Consider the following 16,351-nt stretch of genomic DNA (forward strand, 5'->3'; position numbering starts at 1 on the left):
TATTTTTCTGAGAAATATTTTGGTTCAGAAGAAAGAGCAATGGCGTTAAAGGCTATAATTTAGTAGCTAACATAATATTGACAAAGAAAATGCTTTTCCTTAGTCGAAAATATTATCCTGTGAAGGACAGTAAGACTATAAATTATGGCTTTTTTTCATATAATATGTGCAGTCAGAATTATTTCCTGATGTTTTTTTAAACTATTTTTACAGTCCCAGTGGGTCTTTGTTATCTTGCTTGGAGCAGGTTAAAACATACCTGCTTACTGACGGAACATGCAAGTGTGGCTTGGAATGTCCTCTTATTCTTCCCAAGGTAACCATTTCACAATAGATCTATCAGCAGTTTTCTATTTTTTAGGTGTTTCATATATTTGCTTTTCTCATTTGGCAGTTCATTTTTATATTACTTCAATAATATGTGCAATTTAAAGTCTTTATCTGATTAGATATCTTTTGCATGCATTTTGGAATGCTTAAGGATTGTGGAAAATAGTTCAAATCCAAGACTCATTTTCAAAGGTAACAAACCTATGTTCATATTAAATATTTCATTAAAACCTCTTTTGCACCTTTTCATTAGAGCTATAGCTATGCTCACTATTTAATAGTGCAGTATTTTCTTTCCCTACTATAACTGCTCAATCTGCAATGTTATTTTTAGCACTAGTGTTGATAAATCTGCCACAAATGTTTCTAAAATCACAAAGCTGAACCCTGCTAGCCAAAACGTGAAACCCTTACTCCTTTGCAAGGTAAAAAGTAAAATCATTTTAAATGATAAAATATTATTTGCTATGGAAACAAGTCATGTTCTCTGAATATCTATTATAGAGATAATTTAAAATAGTTCTAAAAACTAAAGATTAATAGATAACTCTTTCCTTTTTACTTGTGTGTCACTCATTCCAAAAAAGTATTTGAAATAGCTTACAAGTATATAGATATTTTTAATAGATAATAAATAATATAAATAAGATATTTTTAATAGAGTAATAGATCTTTTTAAATAGGTGAAAGGGTAGTCTTAATATAGTAACAAAATAAAGCAAAAGAAAAAGTTAGCATGTAGAAATGTCAGCTTTTAGGGTTTTTAAACTGTACTTCATCTGTTTTTATACTAACGTTAGGAAGGATCTAAAATTGGGGAGATTATCAGATGTTATACCTTTCCATGTATTTATCTTCGCTGTCTTAGAATTAAGATGATTTTAGTTATTTGCCACTAAAAACTATGAGTTAGCAGAAGTATATATTAAGTTATATAAAGTTGCTTTTCTTAAATTTAAAAACTTGAAAAAGTTTTATTTAGATTTATGGCTTAATCTGTGTAAAACTTTTTTTTTTAAACAAAGAGATCTTTTTATTTAATGTTTTTACAGACGTATTCTAAACAAAGGCTGTGCTTTTTCCAGGTGTTTAATTTTGATCCTGGAGCTGCTGTGAAACAGAGAACTGCAGAAGATGTTAAAGCAGATGAAGACGTCACAAAGCTATGCATACATAAAAGAAAAATCATTGCAGTGGCAACACTTCATAAAAGCATGGAAGCTCCACATCCTTCACTGGTGCTCACCAGTCCTGGAGGAGGAACAAGTATGTAATATGGTGAAGGCTTTAGGAATTTTCCTTCCCCACTCCTCTCCTGGGGAAGGAATCATAAGAAATCACTTTGCCAAGCATTTTCCAAGTCCACTTTTCAAGCATACACAATGCTTAAAGTTATGTATGTTTTCTCATTTTATTACAAATAGCAAATTAGTTCTGAAAAATTCCTATGAAACCAGTTCCCAAAATTTCCTATCCAAACTACCCAGTTAAACAAGCAGAATAAAAACTACTTAGCACATGCAAATGCTATGCAGGTATGTAGAGCTGAGTTAACAAAAGAGAAAGTGCTACTGATTTTTAGGAAACAAATATAGCCTTTTTCCTAGGGCTGGATTGAAACAGGTGGTATTAAGTCCTCAAATGCAACTACCAATGTTTTCGAGAACTAGCAGTGTTATTCTTTCAGTCATTTAATAGCCATTTATTAAACACCTACTAACAGGAATCACCTTGCCAGGAACTTTCTATAAGTCCCCCAACACATACACATGCACACATGCTTTTGTTTTTTAAAAATTTCAAAGCTGAAGGAAAATTACATGACCAGTTCATTGAGTACCCATGTACCCTTCACCTAGATTCACCAATTTGAATTTTGTTGCAGAAGTTGCAGATATGGTGACAGTTCACCCCTAAGTATTTCAACCCTCAAGAATATTCCTCTACATAAACCGCAATCTAATTATCACATTCAGGAAATTTACATAATATTATTATCTAATATGCAGCCTATATTTGAATTTCTCCTATTGTCCTAATAATTTCTTAGATATTTTTTTAATCTAGTCTTTTTTAAATCCAGGATGCAAAGATTGTACACTGCAATTAGTTGTTACATTTCTTTAATCTACATCAATTCACTAGACTTTTTAAATCTTTCATGACAATGACATTTTTGAAGAGTCTGGGCCAGATGTTCCTCAATTTGAATTTGCCTGATTGTTTCCTCATATTTATTTTTAGGTTAAACAAATTTTGGTAAGAATGCTGCATAGGTGATGTTATATCCTCATTAGGAGGCATATATTATCAATTTATCTTATATTGATATCATTAAGTTTGGTTGCTTAAAGTTATGTCCATCTGAATTCTCCATTGTTAAGGTACCCTTTCCCTTTATGATTAATGTGTAATCTGTGGCATTATAGTTCAAGACTGAGGAACTTCTTTTTGTAATGAACTAGAATATGAACTCCCTCCAAATTACAGTCTACTTAATACTTGAATAATGATTCAGGATAAATATTGCTAAGTGCCAAAGTATTTTATTTTATGAAGGATAAGTGATATTGTTTTGCAGAGTTCTGAAGCATAGGGATGATGAGCGTAACCCGTAATGATCAGAGAAGGATTTATGGAATAACTCAGATTTGAACCATCCCTGGAAAATGGAAGGATTTAGACATATGAGAGAAATAAGAAAATTCTTATCCAAAATGAGTAGCATAATTAAGGGATGCTGTGGAAACTAATCTGGCTTGAGTGGAAGTTCAAACCTGTATAATCTGACTTGAGTGGAAGATTAGACCTGTATAGGTAAATTGAGGCCAAATTATTAACAGCCTTAGATACAAAGAGGAACGGTTGTGACATCATACAGGTATTTAAAGATCCACACTTAGAACTCATGTCGAGAAGACAGGGAGAGAAAAATTAGCAGAGAGCTCCTTTCCAATAACCTTCTAACCTTTAAACTTTAACAGGAATGATCAGAAAAAATTGCTCCACTAAGGTATGTAAGAAAAAAAATCTTTTAGGGGATTTTTCTTTTTCTTTTAATGAGTTATGTTTTTTAAGTTAAAAGATATGTAACAATTTAAAGACATTCAATAGTAATAAATTATTTAAAATTTACCATTATCCTGCCACCTTGATGTAACTCTGTTTTCATTTTTGCATATTGCCTCACACGTGTGTTTGCACATACTCTGCTGGTGTCTTCACATCATATTATATCAAACAATTTTATATCTTTCTACAAAGTCTACCATGTTGCCTTTTTAACGACCTTAATAGAATCTTCATCCAGCTCCTTTCTTATACTCTATCTATACAAATTTCATTATTGAAATTAAAGGTAAATATTTAACTAGTACAGGTGTAAGAGGTATATCTCTATCCCCTTTTAAAATGGTATACTTTATTGGATTAATTACTACTCTTTTACTAGCTTCAGACATAGCATTTATTTCAATTTTCTAGTTTTAAAGTATGTTAAAAAGGTTGATCTTTAAATAATTAAAAGTTAAGAAGACTCACATAGTAGTTTTTACCTCTCTTTATTTTACAAACATAAACATATATTTAGTTTCTGTTTATTCTTTTGAAAGGTCCAGTTGAATATACATGAAAGCACTTGATGAGTGCCTAGCATTTACATTTGCCAACTCTTGTAATACTTTAATTCCTAACTATTCCTAAGCATGGCTTCTGTTTGTTTATTTAGTATTCATATTATTTTTAAAATGGTAACTATTTTTCTACAAGAAATCCTTTCTATATCATAGCTCTTTTCGAAATTCTATTGAATTTAGAAAATGCCATTGTCTGTATTTTTTTCATACGCCTGTCTCTATATTATTTTATTGAGGTCATAATGGTTTATAACATTATGTAATTTCAGGTATACATTATTATATATCAGTTTCTGTATAGACTACATTGTGCTCACCACCAATAGTCTAGTTTTTATCTATCACCATACATACGTGCCCCTTTACCCCTTTTGCCCATCCCCCGACCCCCTTCCCCTCTGGTAACCACTAATCTGCTCTGTTTATCCCGTGTTTTTATCTTCCACATATAAGTGAAATCATATGGTATTTGTCTTTCTCTGTTTGGTTTATTTCACATAACTAATACCCTCAAGGTCCATCCATGTTGTTGCAAATGGGACAATTTTGCCTTTTTCATGGCTGAGTAGTATTCCATTGTGTATGTATACCACATCTTCTTTATCCATTCATCAGTTGAAGGGTACTTTGGTTGCTTCCGCATCTTGGCTATTGTGAATAATGCTGCAGTGAACATAGGAGTGCATAAATCTCTTTGTATTATTGATTTCGTGTTCTTTGGATAAATATCCAATAATGAAATAGCTGGATCATATGGTATTTCTGTTTTTAACTTTTTGAGAAATCTCCATACTGTCTTCCATAGTGACTGCACCAGTTTGCATTCTCACCAGCGGTGTATAAGGGTTCTCTTTTCTCCACATCCTCTCCAATACTCGTTATTATTTGTCTTGTTAATTATAGCCATTCTGACAGGTGTAAGCTGACATCTCATTGTACTTTTGATTTGCAATTCCCTAATTAGTGGTGTTGAACCTCTTTTCGTGTTCCTATTGGCCATCTGTATATCTTCTTTGGAAAAATGTCTGTTCATATCCTCTGCCCATTTTTTGGTTGGGTTTTTTGGGTTTTTGTTGTTGAGTTGTATGAGTTCTTTATATATTTTGGAAATTAACACCTTGTCTGATATATGATTTTCAAATATTTTCTCCCAGTTGGTGGGTTGTCTTTTCATTTTGTTGATGATTTCCTTTGCCTTGCAGAAGCTTTTTAGTCTGATGTAGTCCCATTTGTTTGCTTTTTCTTTTGTTTCCCTTACCTGATTAGATGTGGTATTCAGAAGATCATTTTTGAGTTAGTTTTTGTGTATGGTGTAAGATAATGGTCTACTTTCTTTCTTGTGCATTTAGCTGTCCAGTTTTCCCAACACCAATTATGGGAGAGAATTTCCTTTCCCCATCGTATGTTCTTGACTCCTTTGTCAAAGATTAGGTGTCCATAGATGTGTGGTTTTATGTCTGGGCTTTCAGTTTTATTCCATTGATCTGTGTGTCTGTTTTTGTGCCAGTACCATGCCATTTTGATTACTATAGCTTTGTAGTATATTTTGAAGTCAGGGATTGTGATGCCTCCAGTTTTGTCTTTTTTCCTCAGAATTGCTTTATCTATTCAGGGTCTTTTGTTTTCCATATAAATTTTAGGATTCCTTTTTCTAGTTCCATGAAGAATGTCTTTGGCATTCTGCTTGGGATTGCATTGAATCTGTAGATTGCTTTAGGTAATGTGGACTTTTTTTTTTAAAGATTTTATTTTTCCTTTTTCTCCCCAAAGCCCCCCAGTACATAGTTGTGTATTTTTAGTTGTGGGTCCTTCTAGTTGTGGCATGCGGGATGCCACCTCAGAATGGCCTGATGATCAGTGCCATGTCTGTGCCCAGGATCTGAACTGGTAGAAACCCTGGGCCGCCGAAGCAGAGCACGCGAACCCAACCACTTGGCCACAGGGCTAGCCTTGGACTTTTTAACTATGTTTATTCTTCCAATCCATGAGCATGGATTATCTTTCCATTTCTTTATGTCTTCTTTGATTTCTTTCAATACTGTCTTGTAGTTTACAGTGTACAGGTCTTTCACCTCCTTGGTTAAATTTATTCCTAGATATTTTATTCTTTTTGTTGCTATTGTAAATGGGATTGTATTCTTGAGTTCTCTTTCTGCTACTTCGTTATTAGTGTATGGAAATGCAACTGATTTTTGTAGGTTGATTTTGTACCCTGAAACTTTGCCATAGTTGTTGATTATTTCTAATAGTTTTGTGGTGGATTCTTTAGGGTTTTCTATGTATAGAATCATGTGGTCCACAAACAGAGACTTTTACTTCTTCCTTTCCAATTTGGATACCTTTTATTTTTTTTTCTTTCCTAATTGTTCTGCCCCAAACCTCCAGTACTATGTTGAATAGGAGTGGCGAGAGTAGGCACCCTTGTCTTGTTCCTGTTCTCAGAGGGATGGCTTTCAGTTTTTCACGATTAAGTATGATGTTGGCTGTGGGTTTGTCATATATGGTCTTTATTATGTTGAGGTACTTTCCTTCTATGCCCATTTTATTGAGCGTTTTTATCATAAATGGATGTTGGATCTTGTCAGATCCTTTCTCTGTGTCTATTGAGACAATCATGTGATTTTTATTCCTCATTTTGTTAATGTGGTATATCACATTGATTGATTTGTGGATATTGAATCATCCCTGCATTCCTGGTATAAATTCCACTTGGTGATGATGTATGATCCTTTTAACATATTGCTATTATTTGATTTGGCAATACTTTGTTGAGAATTTTCGCATCTATATTCATCAGCAATCTTGGCCTGTAATTTTCATTTTTTGTGTTGTCCTTGTCTGGTTTTGGTATGAGGGTAATGTTGGCCTCATAGAATGAATTCAGAAGCATCCCATCTTCTTCAGTTTTTCAGAATAGCTTGAGAAGGATAGGTATTAATTCTTCTTTGAATGTTTGGTAGGATTCTCCAGAGAAGGCTTCTGGACTTTTGCTTTTGGGGGAGGGTTTTGTTTGTTCTTTATATCTCTTTACGTGTGATTGGTCTATTCAGATTCTCTGTTTCTTCTTGGTTCAGTTTTAGGAGGTTGTATAAGTCTAAGAATTTATCCATTTCTCCTAGGTTATCTAATTTGTTGGCATAGAGTTTTTCATAGTATTCTCTTATAATTCTTTCTATTTCTGTGGTATCTGTTGTAATTTCTCTTTTATTTTTAAATTTTATTTATTTTTTACTTCTCTCTTCTTTTCTTAGTGAGTCTAGCTAAAGGTTTGTCAATTTTGGTTATCTTCTCAAGGAACCAGACCTTTGTTTCATTGATCTTTTCCGTTGTTCTTTTTAGTCTCTGTTTCATTTCTTTCTGCTCTAATTTTTATTATTTCCCTCCTTCTGCTGACTTTGCACTTTGTTTGTTCTTAGTTTTCTAGTTCTGTTAGGTGTAGTTTAAGATTATTTATTTGAGATTTTTCTTGTTTGTTGAGGTAGGCCTGTATTGCTATAAATTTCCCTCTTAGCACCACTTTTGCTGCATCCCGTAAGAGTTGGTATGGTGTATTTTCATTGTCATTAGTATCCAGGTATTTTTTTATTTCTTCATTGCTCCAGTGGTTGTTCAGTAGCATGTTGTTTAATCTCCACATTTCCCAGCCTTTTTCTTGTAGTTGATTTCTAGTTTCATAGCATTTTGGACAGAAAAGATGCTTGATATGATTTCAATCTTCTTAAATTTATTAAGCCTTGCCTTGTTTCCCAACATATGGTCTATCTTTGAGAATGTTCCTTGTGCACTTAAGAAGAATGTCTACTCTGCTGTTTTTGGATGGAATACTCTCTCTATATCTATTAAGTCCATCTGTCTAGTGTTTCATTTAAGGTCACTGTCTCTTTGTTGACTTTCCATCTGGATGATCTATCCATTGATGTAAGTGGGGTGGTGAGGTCCCCTACTATTATTGTGTTGCTGTCAATTTCTCCCTTTAGGTCTGTTAATAGTGGTTTTACATACTTGGGTGCTCCTGTGTTTGGTGCATATATATTCATAAGTGTTATTTCCTCTTGGTTGGAATGTCCCTTTTAGCCTTATATACTGCCCTTCTTTGTCTCTCATTGTCTTTTTGTCCTGAAGTCTGCTTTGTCTCATATAAATATGGCCACACCTCCTTTCTTTTGCTTACTGTTTGTTTGGCATACCATCTTCCATACCTTCACTCGGAGCCTATGTTTGTCTTTAGAGCTGAGATGTGTTTTCTGGAGACAGCATATTGTTGGGTCTTGTTTTTTAACCCATCCAGCCACTCTGAGTCTTTTGATTGGAGAATTCCATCCATTTACATTTAGAATGATTGTTGATATATGAGAGCTTAATATTCCCATTTTATCTCTTGTTTTCTGGGTGTTCTGTTTTTCCATAGTTTATCTTCCCTTGTATTTCTGACTGCCATTTCAGTTTGGTGGTTTTCTGTGGTTTTCTCAACTTTCTCTTTATTTATGATTTGTTGCTCTGTTCTGAATTTTTGTTTAATGGTTCCCATGAGGTTTGTATAAAAGATCTCATAGATGAGATAGTGCATTTTCTGATAGCCTCTTATCTCCGTTAGCCTAAGCAGGTTCCAGCCCTTTACTCTTCCCCTACTGAATTATTGTTGTCACAAATTATTCTTTTTTGTGTTGTATGTTTATGACTAAATTAAAGTGTTTATAATTATTTTTGATGCTTTCCTTCCCTTTATCTTTTATGTTATAAGTAAGCATTTGCTAACCTGTCTGATAGAGAGCTGCAATTTTCTCATTTTTTCTATTTATCTCCCTGCTCAAAGCTTTGTAAACTTTGCCTTTTGTTACAAATAGGTGGGTTTCCTTCATCATTTCTTGAAAGGCAAGTCTAGTGGCAATGAACTCCCTCAGCTTTTGTTTATCTGGGAAAGCTTTTATTTCTCCATCATATCTGAAGGATAGTTTCACTGGATAGAGTATTCTTGGCTGAAAGTTTTTGTCTTTCAGAATTTTGAATATATCATTCCATTTTCTCCTAGCCTGTAATATTTCTGCTGAGAAATCTGCTGAAAGCCTGATAAGGGTTCTTTTGTAGGTTATTTTCCTCTGCCTTGCTGCCCTGAATATTTTTTCTTTGTCATTCACTTTTGCCAGTTTTAACATTATATGCTTTGGAGAAGGTCTTTTTGCAGTCATGTTATTAGGAGTTCTATTGACTTTATGTACTTGTAAGTCCAGAATGTTCCCCAGGTTTGAGAAGTTCTCAGCTATTATTTCTTTGGACAAGCTGTCTGTTCCTTTCTCCCCGTTCTCTCCCTCAGGAATACCAATAATCCTTATGTTGCTTTTCCTAATTGAGTTGTATATTTCTTGAAGAATTTCTTCATTTTTTTAAAAAACATCTTAGGTCTCTCTCCTTTTCTATATGAAGCATTTCTATATTTCTGTCGTCTAATTCACTAATTCTGACCTCCATAATGTCAACTCTATTTTTTTTGGTTTATGGATTATTTTTTATCTCATTAATTGTGTTCTTCATATCCAGAATTTGTTGGGTTTCTTTTTTCGAATTTCAATCTCTTTCTGCTCATTAATTTTATTCCTGAGCTCATTAAACTGTCTTTCTGAGGTTTCCTATAACTCATTGAGCTTCTTTAAGACAACTATTTTGAATTCTCTGTCATTTAGATTGTAAATTTCTGTGACTTCAGGATTGGTTTCTGGAGACTTGTCATTTTCCTTCTGCTCTGAAGTGTTTCTGTAGTTTCGTGGTGTTTGATGAATTGATCCTTTGCCAGCCCATTTGTGGTAGTATCAGGTCACAGATTCCACTTGCCACCACTGGTGGGGAGCAGGAGATGTGTTTTCTGATCCCACCCCTCTGCTGGAAGTTGTGCAGATAGGGCTGTTCCGCATTTGCACGGGCTGGCTGCAGCTGCTCTGCAGGTTGCACAGGTAGATGGGTCGTTTTCCCATGGGCAGGGCTACTGCGCTTGGCAGGGGACGCACTGAGCTGCTGTGCTAGGTTGAAGGGGTGCCTACATGGGGGCTGAGCCACTATTTGATGGGTCCTGGAGGCTGCTGTGCTCTGCAGATGGAGCACCTTCTGAGTGGGGCAGGTGCCTTCTTCCCAGCACTGTGGTCAGCAGGCAGGCATCTTTGCACAGGCTGAGCCGCCACCACTTGGTGTAGATCATTCCCACCAGCGGGGCTACCATGGCATGGTGGGCACTCCTGCAGGCTGGGCTACAACCCAAAAAGCATTCTTGGGAGCTGAGCTGCCCCGATCTCCTCTTACAGTCACATTGGCCACTGTGTGAGGATCCACAACCTGGCTGGCTGCTACCAGGGAGGGAAAGAGAGATCCACTCACCCAGTTCCACTACCTCCCAGGGATCCAGCCCACCTACCTTCAGGTGCAGGGCTGCATAGATCTCTCAGACATCCTGTTGTGCTGTGCAGGCATCCTCTGGTAGTCAGTGAATGTCCATTTAGTTGTAACTTAGAGAGGAGAAACAAATGGAACAATTCACTCCATCATGATGCTGACATCACCTCCCCAAAGTCTATATTTTTAATCATTGAACTGTAGATAAATTATATAAATAGCCAAGAAAAGACACAACTCAGTAGTTTTGTTACTGAAAAGGACACAATCCTTTAGTAATGCTAGTGATGTTAATACAGACAAGTGTGTCCTCACCATATGCCAAGCACAGTAGCCCAAATATTTTTCATGATTATTTCTTTTGTTACAAACTTCAAAAATCTCTCCTTAATGAGAAAATAAGTTCAGTTGAGCTTATCTGCTGTAATTCTCTTATATCATTGGTGCTCAACTTTTCATATATCCAGAAATCACTCTATCAAAGAATCTCCACCATGCTAGAAACAGAAAGCCCATGTTTCCCAAGAAAAATGTATGTTCACTGCATTCTCTTACATCTTGAGTGCACTTGCCTAGACTTCTGTGCACCCCAGGTTGAGAACCACTATCTTAAAAATCATTATGGTATGATTTAACCTGTAAACTACCTAGCAGGTAAGAGAAGTATGTTTGTCTCAAACATGCAACTATCCATTCAAGTAAATATACCTCTAATTGCAAATGAATCTAAGTATACTTGCTAATTTGTTGTAAGTCCCAGAATAGGGATGGCCAACATATAGTATGAATGGTACCATTCTCATCCCCTGTACCTGGGAGAGACTCCTTGGCATTTTCTCATGGAGCCCAGCTGAAGCTCAGCATTTTTTTCAACATAGCTCTCTAAGCAGTCATCACCAGTTGATGGGAAACTAATTTTATTTGCTATCCCTGTTTTAGAAGGCACAACTTTATAAAATAGTTAAACATCTTTAGGGGCTAAAAAACTTAAATCTAGAATTCTGACATGATAGAGTGAGAATTCTGTATGATGACCCAGCTTCCTTTCGTTGCCTGTATTCTGTCTGATCTCCAAAAGAACTGAAGGGATTCCAAAAAGCCAGCGAGGGAGCAATGTGCTGTGTAAAAAGAGAATACTCAATTGGAACCCCGTACTGAAGATTTTAGCACTCTGACTAAATTTTGCATAGGAATTCTATCCTAAAAAAAGAATTGCCATCTTTTACCTAATTTGGTTGACTAAAGCTGTTTTTACAATAATGACTGATTAAGGGCAGAGAAACTGCAGTATTACAGTTTTACAGGCTTGATGTGAAGCTAAGCATAATTGTAATATCACTGCATTTACTGTTGTTATCACTCCCATTATTCAGAATCCCATTCACTCAATTCACAAAAATTAAGACCCTTTTGCTCTCACAGTGAAAATGTTGGAATAAGGAAGAGTTTCTGTAGCCGTCCTGACAAGGTTTCAGTAAGGTAACAGAAACATTTATAGCCTAACAGATTTTCTGGTGAAAAAGGCAATTCGTTTAAATCACCCAAGAAGATATTATGCCACACAGATTATGATTTTCTGTTATTACTGTGTTCTTAAAAAATTCAAATCCAACCAAATAGTAACATCATCATTTCCATCTGGGCTGTCAATTAGAATGGCTAACGTCAGTATGTACTGATTCAGATCCCCATCCTATCTTAATAGATAAGAGGCAAACAAGTATAATGAGCAGTTAATGAGAACCTTTGGTCAACCAAGGGAGAATAATGTACATTTTTTAAATCAAAGTTTAATGTAGAATGCAGAACTTTTTTTAATTGCATAGAGTCACAGCTTCTATTTGCAAATTTCTATTTCCAGATGCTCTCCCTTTCTCATTTTTTCCTTTCTTTCCTTTCCCCCCTCCTAACACAAAAGGATTGAGACTACTAACAGAACTTTTTTTCTCTTTCACATCAGATGCAACTCCAGTAGTACCTTCACGGGCAGCAACTCCAAGATCTGTAAGAAATAAGTCTCATGAAGGAATTACAAATTCTGTAATGCCTGAATGTAAGAATCCTTTCAAGTTAATGATTGGATCATCAAATGCCATGGGAAGGCTATATGTACAAGAACTGCCTGGAAGCCAGCAACAAGAACTCCACCCTGTCTACCCCCGGCAGAGATTGGGCAGCAGTGAACATGGACAGAAATCTCCATTCCGTGGCAGCCATGGAGGCATGCCCAGCCCAGCGTCGTCAGGTTCCCAGATATATGGAGATGGCTCAATCTCTCCAAGGACTGACCCACTTGGAAGCCCTGATGTTTTCACAAGAAATAATCCTGGTTTTCATGGAGCTCCCAATTCTAGTCCTATTCACCTGAGTAGGACTCCTCTTTCTCCACCTTCAGTAATGCTACATGGTTCTCCTGTACAGTCATCCTGTGCAATGGCTGGAAGGACTAATATACCTCTTTCCCCAACCTTGACTACCAAGAGTCCAGTAATGAAAAAACCAATGTGTAATTTTTCAAGTAATATGGAAATACCACGAGCAATGTTCCACCACAAACCACCCCAAGGCCCACCTCCCCCTCCTCCACCTTCTTGTGCTCTTCAGAAAAAGCCATTAACATCTGAGAAAGATCCACTTGGCATTCTTGACCCTATTCCTAGTAAACCAGTGAATCAGAACCCTGTTATCATTAATCCAACTAGTTTCCATTCAAATGTCCACTCTCAGGTACCTGTGATGAATGTAAGCATGCCTCCTGCTGTTGTTCCTTTGCCAAGTAATCTCCCTTTGCCAACCGTAAAACCTGGTCACATGAATCATGGGAGTCATGTACAAAGAGTTCAGCATTCAGCTTCAACCTCCTTGTCCCCTTCTCCAGTGACATCCCCAGTGCACATGATGGGGACTGGAATTGGAAGGATTGAGGCATCGCCCCAAAGATCACGCTCATCTTCCACATCATCAGATCACGGAAATTTCATGATGCCACCTCTAGGACCCCAGGCCACTTGTAGTGGTATTAAGGTTCCACCCAGGTCACCAAGGTCAACAATAGGGTCCCCAAGGCCATCAATGCCATCAAGCCCTTCTACCAAGTCCGATGGACATCATCAGTACAAGGATATCCCTAACCCATTAATTGCTGGAATGAGTAATGTACTAAATACCCCAAGCAGTGCAGCTTTTCCTACTGCATCTGCCGGAAGTGGTTCTGTAAAGAGTCAGCCTGGTTTGCTGGGAATGCCTTTAAATCAGATCTTGAACCAGCACAATGCTGCCTCCTTTCCAGCAAGTAGTTTACTCTCAGCAGCAGCCAAAGCACAGCTAGCAAATCAAAACAAACTTGCTGGTAACAACAATAGCAGCAGTAGCAATTCTGGAGCTGTTGCTGGCAGTGGCAACACTGAAGGACACAGCACTTTAAACACCATGTTCCCTCCTACTGCCAACATGCTTCTCCCAACAGGTGAAGGGCAAAGTGGTCGCGCAGCACTAAGAGATAAGCTGATGTCTCAGCAAAAAGACTCATTGCGGAAAAGAAAACAGCCACCTACCACAGTGTTGAGTTTGCTCAGACAGTCGCAAATGGATAGTTCTGCAGTTCCTAAACCTGGACCCGACTTGCTAAGGAAGCAGGGTCAGGGTTCATTTCCCATCAGTTCAATGTCTCAGTTACTACAGTCTATGAGTTGTCAAAGCTCTCACTTGAGTAGCAATAGTGCCCCGGGTTGTGGGGGCTCAAATACTGCTTTGCCTTGCTCTGCTAACCAGCTGCATTTTACAGATCCCAATATGAACTCCAGTGTTCTTCAGAATTCACTGACACAGAACATACCTTTAAGAGGGGAAGCCGTGCACTGCCACAATGCAAACACTAACTTTGTTCACAGTAACAGTCCAGTCCCGAACCACCATCTTGCAGGTTTAATAAATCAGATTCAGGCTAGCGGGAACTGTGGGATGCTCAGTCAGTCGGGCATGGCTTTAGGAAATTCATTACATCCCAATCCACCTCAGTCAAGAATTTCAACGTCCTCCACTCCAGTGATACCAAACAGCATTGTTAGCAGCTATAATCAAACAAGTTCTGAAGCAGGTATGGTTTTATTAGAAAAAAGTACCCAAAGGTACTAAACTTTTCTACGTTTTTTAAAATTTGTACCAAAATATTTATTATGATAAGAAATGATCCTTTCCCCATTGTGAAATTCTCATCATTTCTTTAGTATTTATAATTTTATTTACAGAATGCTAGGGATTTGTCTATTAGAAAAAAATAGCCAAGAGGATTCCATGTGTTTCCGTTATTTGTTGTCAATCTGTGTCATTTTGAATATTGTTCAACTTTCAGTTGGTTTTATAACCATTGGACTCTAAACTACAGAAGAAGCCATAGAAGGCAGGGTTTCCTGGTTTGTGAGACACGTACTTGGTCTATGCCAATATAAAAGCCGTTTCCCATAGCTTTTGTTTGTATTCAGGTAAATGAAGCTCATCTTGGAAAACCCAAAAAGGCAAAAATAAATGGATTTTTTGTTCTTGCTGCTGACCAGAAATAGGTGAATGGATAGGAAAAGGTAACTAGAAGTTGTATGATGTAGAAAGCTGTCTTCTAATGTGTTTTCTTATTCTAGTTTGCTATCCTTTATTATTGTTTGAGAAAATTCAAAAATGGTTATTGGCTCCTCCCTTTTAAAAAAAAGGTAATAATTTAAGTTTTCTAATAAAAAAAGGCTTGAAAACCTGATTTCCAGAATTTTTGATCTTGAAATTGTTCTACAATTTTCTTATAGAACTAAACCTGTATTTTTACCATTGACATTAAGGTTTTGAACCTGAATTGATTATATCTCTTCGTCCACTATTAATGAAGGAGATAAATTTACTTAAAAGTAGACACATTAGAAAGAACTGTATTTTGTGTAATAGAATCCTCAGAAATTGTTAGAAAAAACAAAACAAGCACTAAAGAGGTGAATTCATTGAGACATCAGAAAATTTGACCATGAAAACATTAGAAAGAATACCTAAAAGCCAACACTAATGGTTTGAATGATTTGTGGGAAATGACAGAGAGGAAATAAAAGATGATAGTAGAAAAGATATTATTCAGATCTGAGAACAGTGGGCTTTAAAAACCAGATTGCCACTGGAAATGAGAAAACTGCTGAGGCTTTTAATAATAAGCTATTGTGTAGATACGTATAGACTGCATTATACCACCATGCTGGAAAAGCATTATAAGCTACATGTCTTCATTGCTGATAGTAAAATCAAATGTTTTCCTTCCTGGTGTCATTACTTATACCTGCCATCCTCCACAGCCTGTGTTATGTGTTATGTTTTGATGTCAGTATTTAATGAAGAATTGTTCATCGGCCTCTTGTGTTAAAAAGAATATAAGGTGGAGAAGATAATTGAAATGATTAGTGCCTTCTTGATATTCTTAGTCTAAGGAATCTCATGAAACTATTTTTTATGTGTTTAACAGGATACTTATTCCAAAGGGGCTTCCAACTTTTCAATGACTCATAATCCTTTTTAGATAATTCCACACAAATGAAAATTTAATCTTACTCATTTAGCAGATTAAAGTTACATAAAATCAGTCACTATTCAAAAATACACCATATTTATTAAGCATACCTTCAATCATATAGATGAGACATTGTTAGTCTCATTGTATTAAATCTTTAAGTTTTGATACCCCTTACCTCAACTGACTTTGTTTCAGGTCTAAGTTCATATTGCAAAGTGTATGTATTTTATTAATGATGTATTTCAATTCATCTACAATGGAAAAGACCAACATTTATTTATATTCTTATTTCTTCTGGTTGTTAAGTTTAGACTTATTTTATATAGTCTTGGATGTGTATTTTCTTGTTCCACGCATCTCTGTAAAACATTGAATCTGGATTGCTAGTGCTGGGATTGTCAAAACACACAGGTTGAAAATTTATTAATATAAGAAAAGTGTTAGCATATAAATAGCTAAAAGGGACAAG

General features: G+C 36.2%; 1 protein-coding gene across 27 annotated transcripts in view; it reads left to right on the forward strand.

Annotated features, from left to right (window-relative positions):
* Window positions 1-16,351, forward strand: part of MBD5 (methyl-CpG binding domain protein 5) — a 423,339-nt gene that overhangs the window by 366,691 nt on the left and 40,297 nt on the right. For all 27 annotated transcript variants that reach the window (XR_011528341.1, XR_011528342.1, XM_070579639.1 and 24 more), the window contains 3 exons: window positions 214-316; window positions 1,416-1,596; window positions 12,304-14,439. Coding sequence is in view for 25 of the 27 variants with exons in the window: in XM_070579639.1 (XP_070435740.1) it covers window positions 214-316; window positions 1,416-1,596; window positions 12,304-14,439 (2,420 nt within the window). In the remaining 2 variants the exon portion in view is untranslated. The remainder of the gene's footprint in view (window positions 1-213; window positions 317-1,415; window positions 1,597-12,303; window positions 14,440-16,351) is intronic.

The sequence above is a fragment of the Equus przewalskii genome, chromosome 17 (genome assembly GCF_037783145.1).
Source record: "Equus przewalskii isolate Varuska chromosome 17, EquPr2, whole genome shotgun sequence".
In the NCBI taxonomy this organism is placed as follows: domain Eukaryota; kingdom Metazoa; phylum Chordata; class Mammalia; order Perissodactyla; family Equidae; genus Equus; species Equus przewalskii.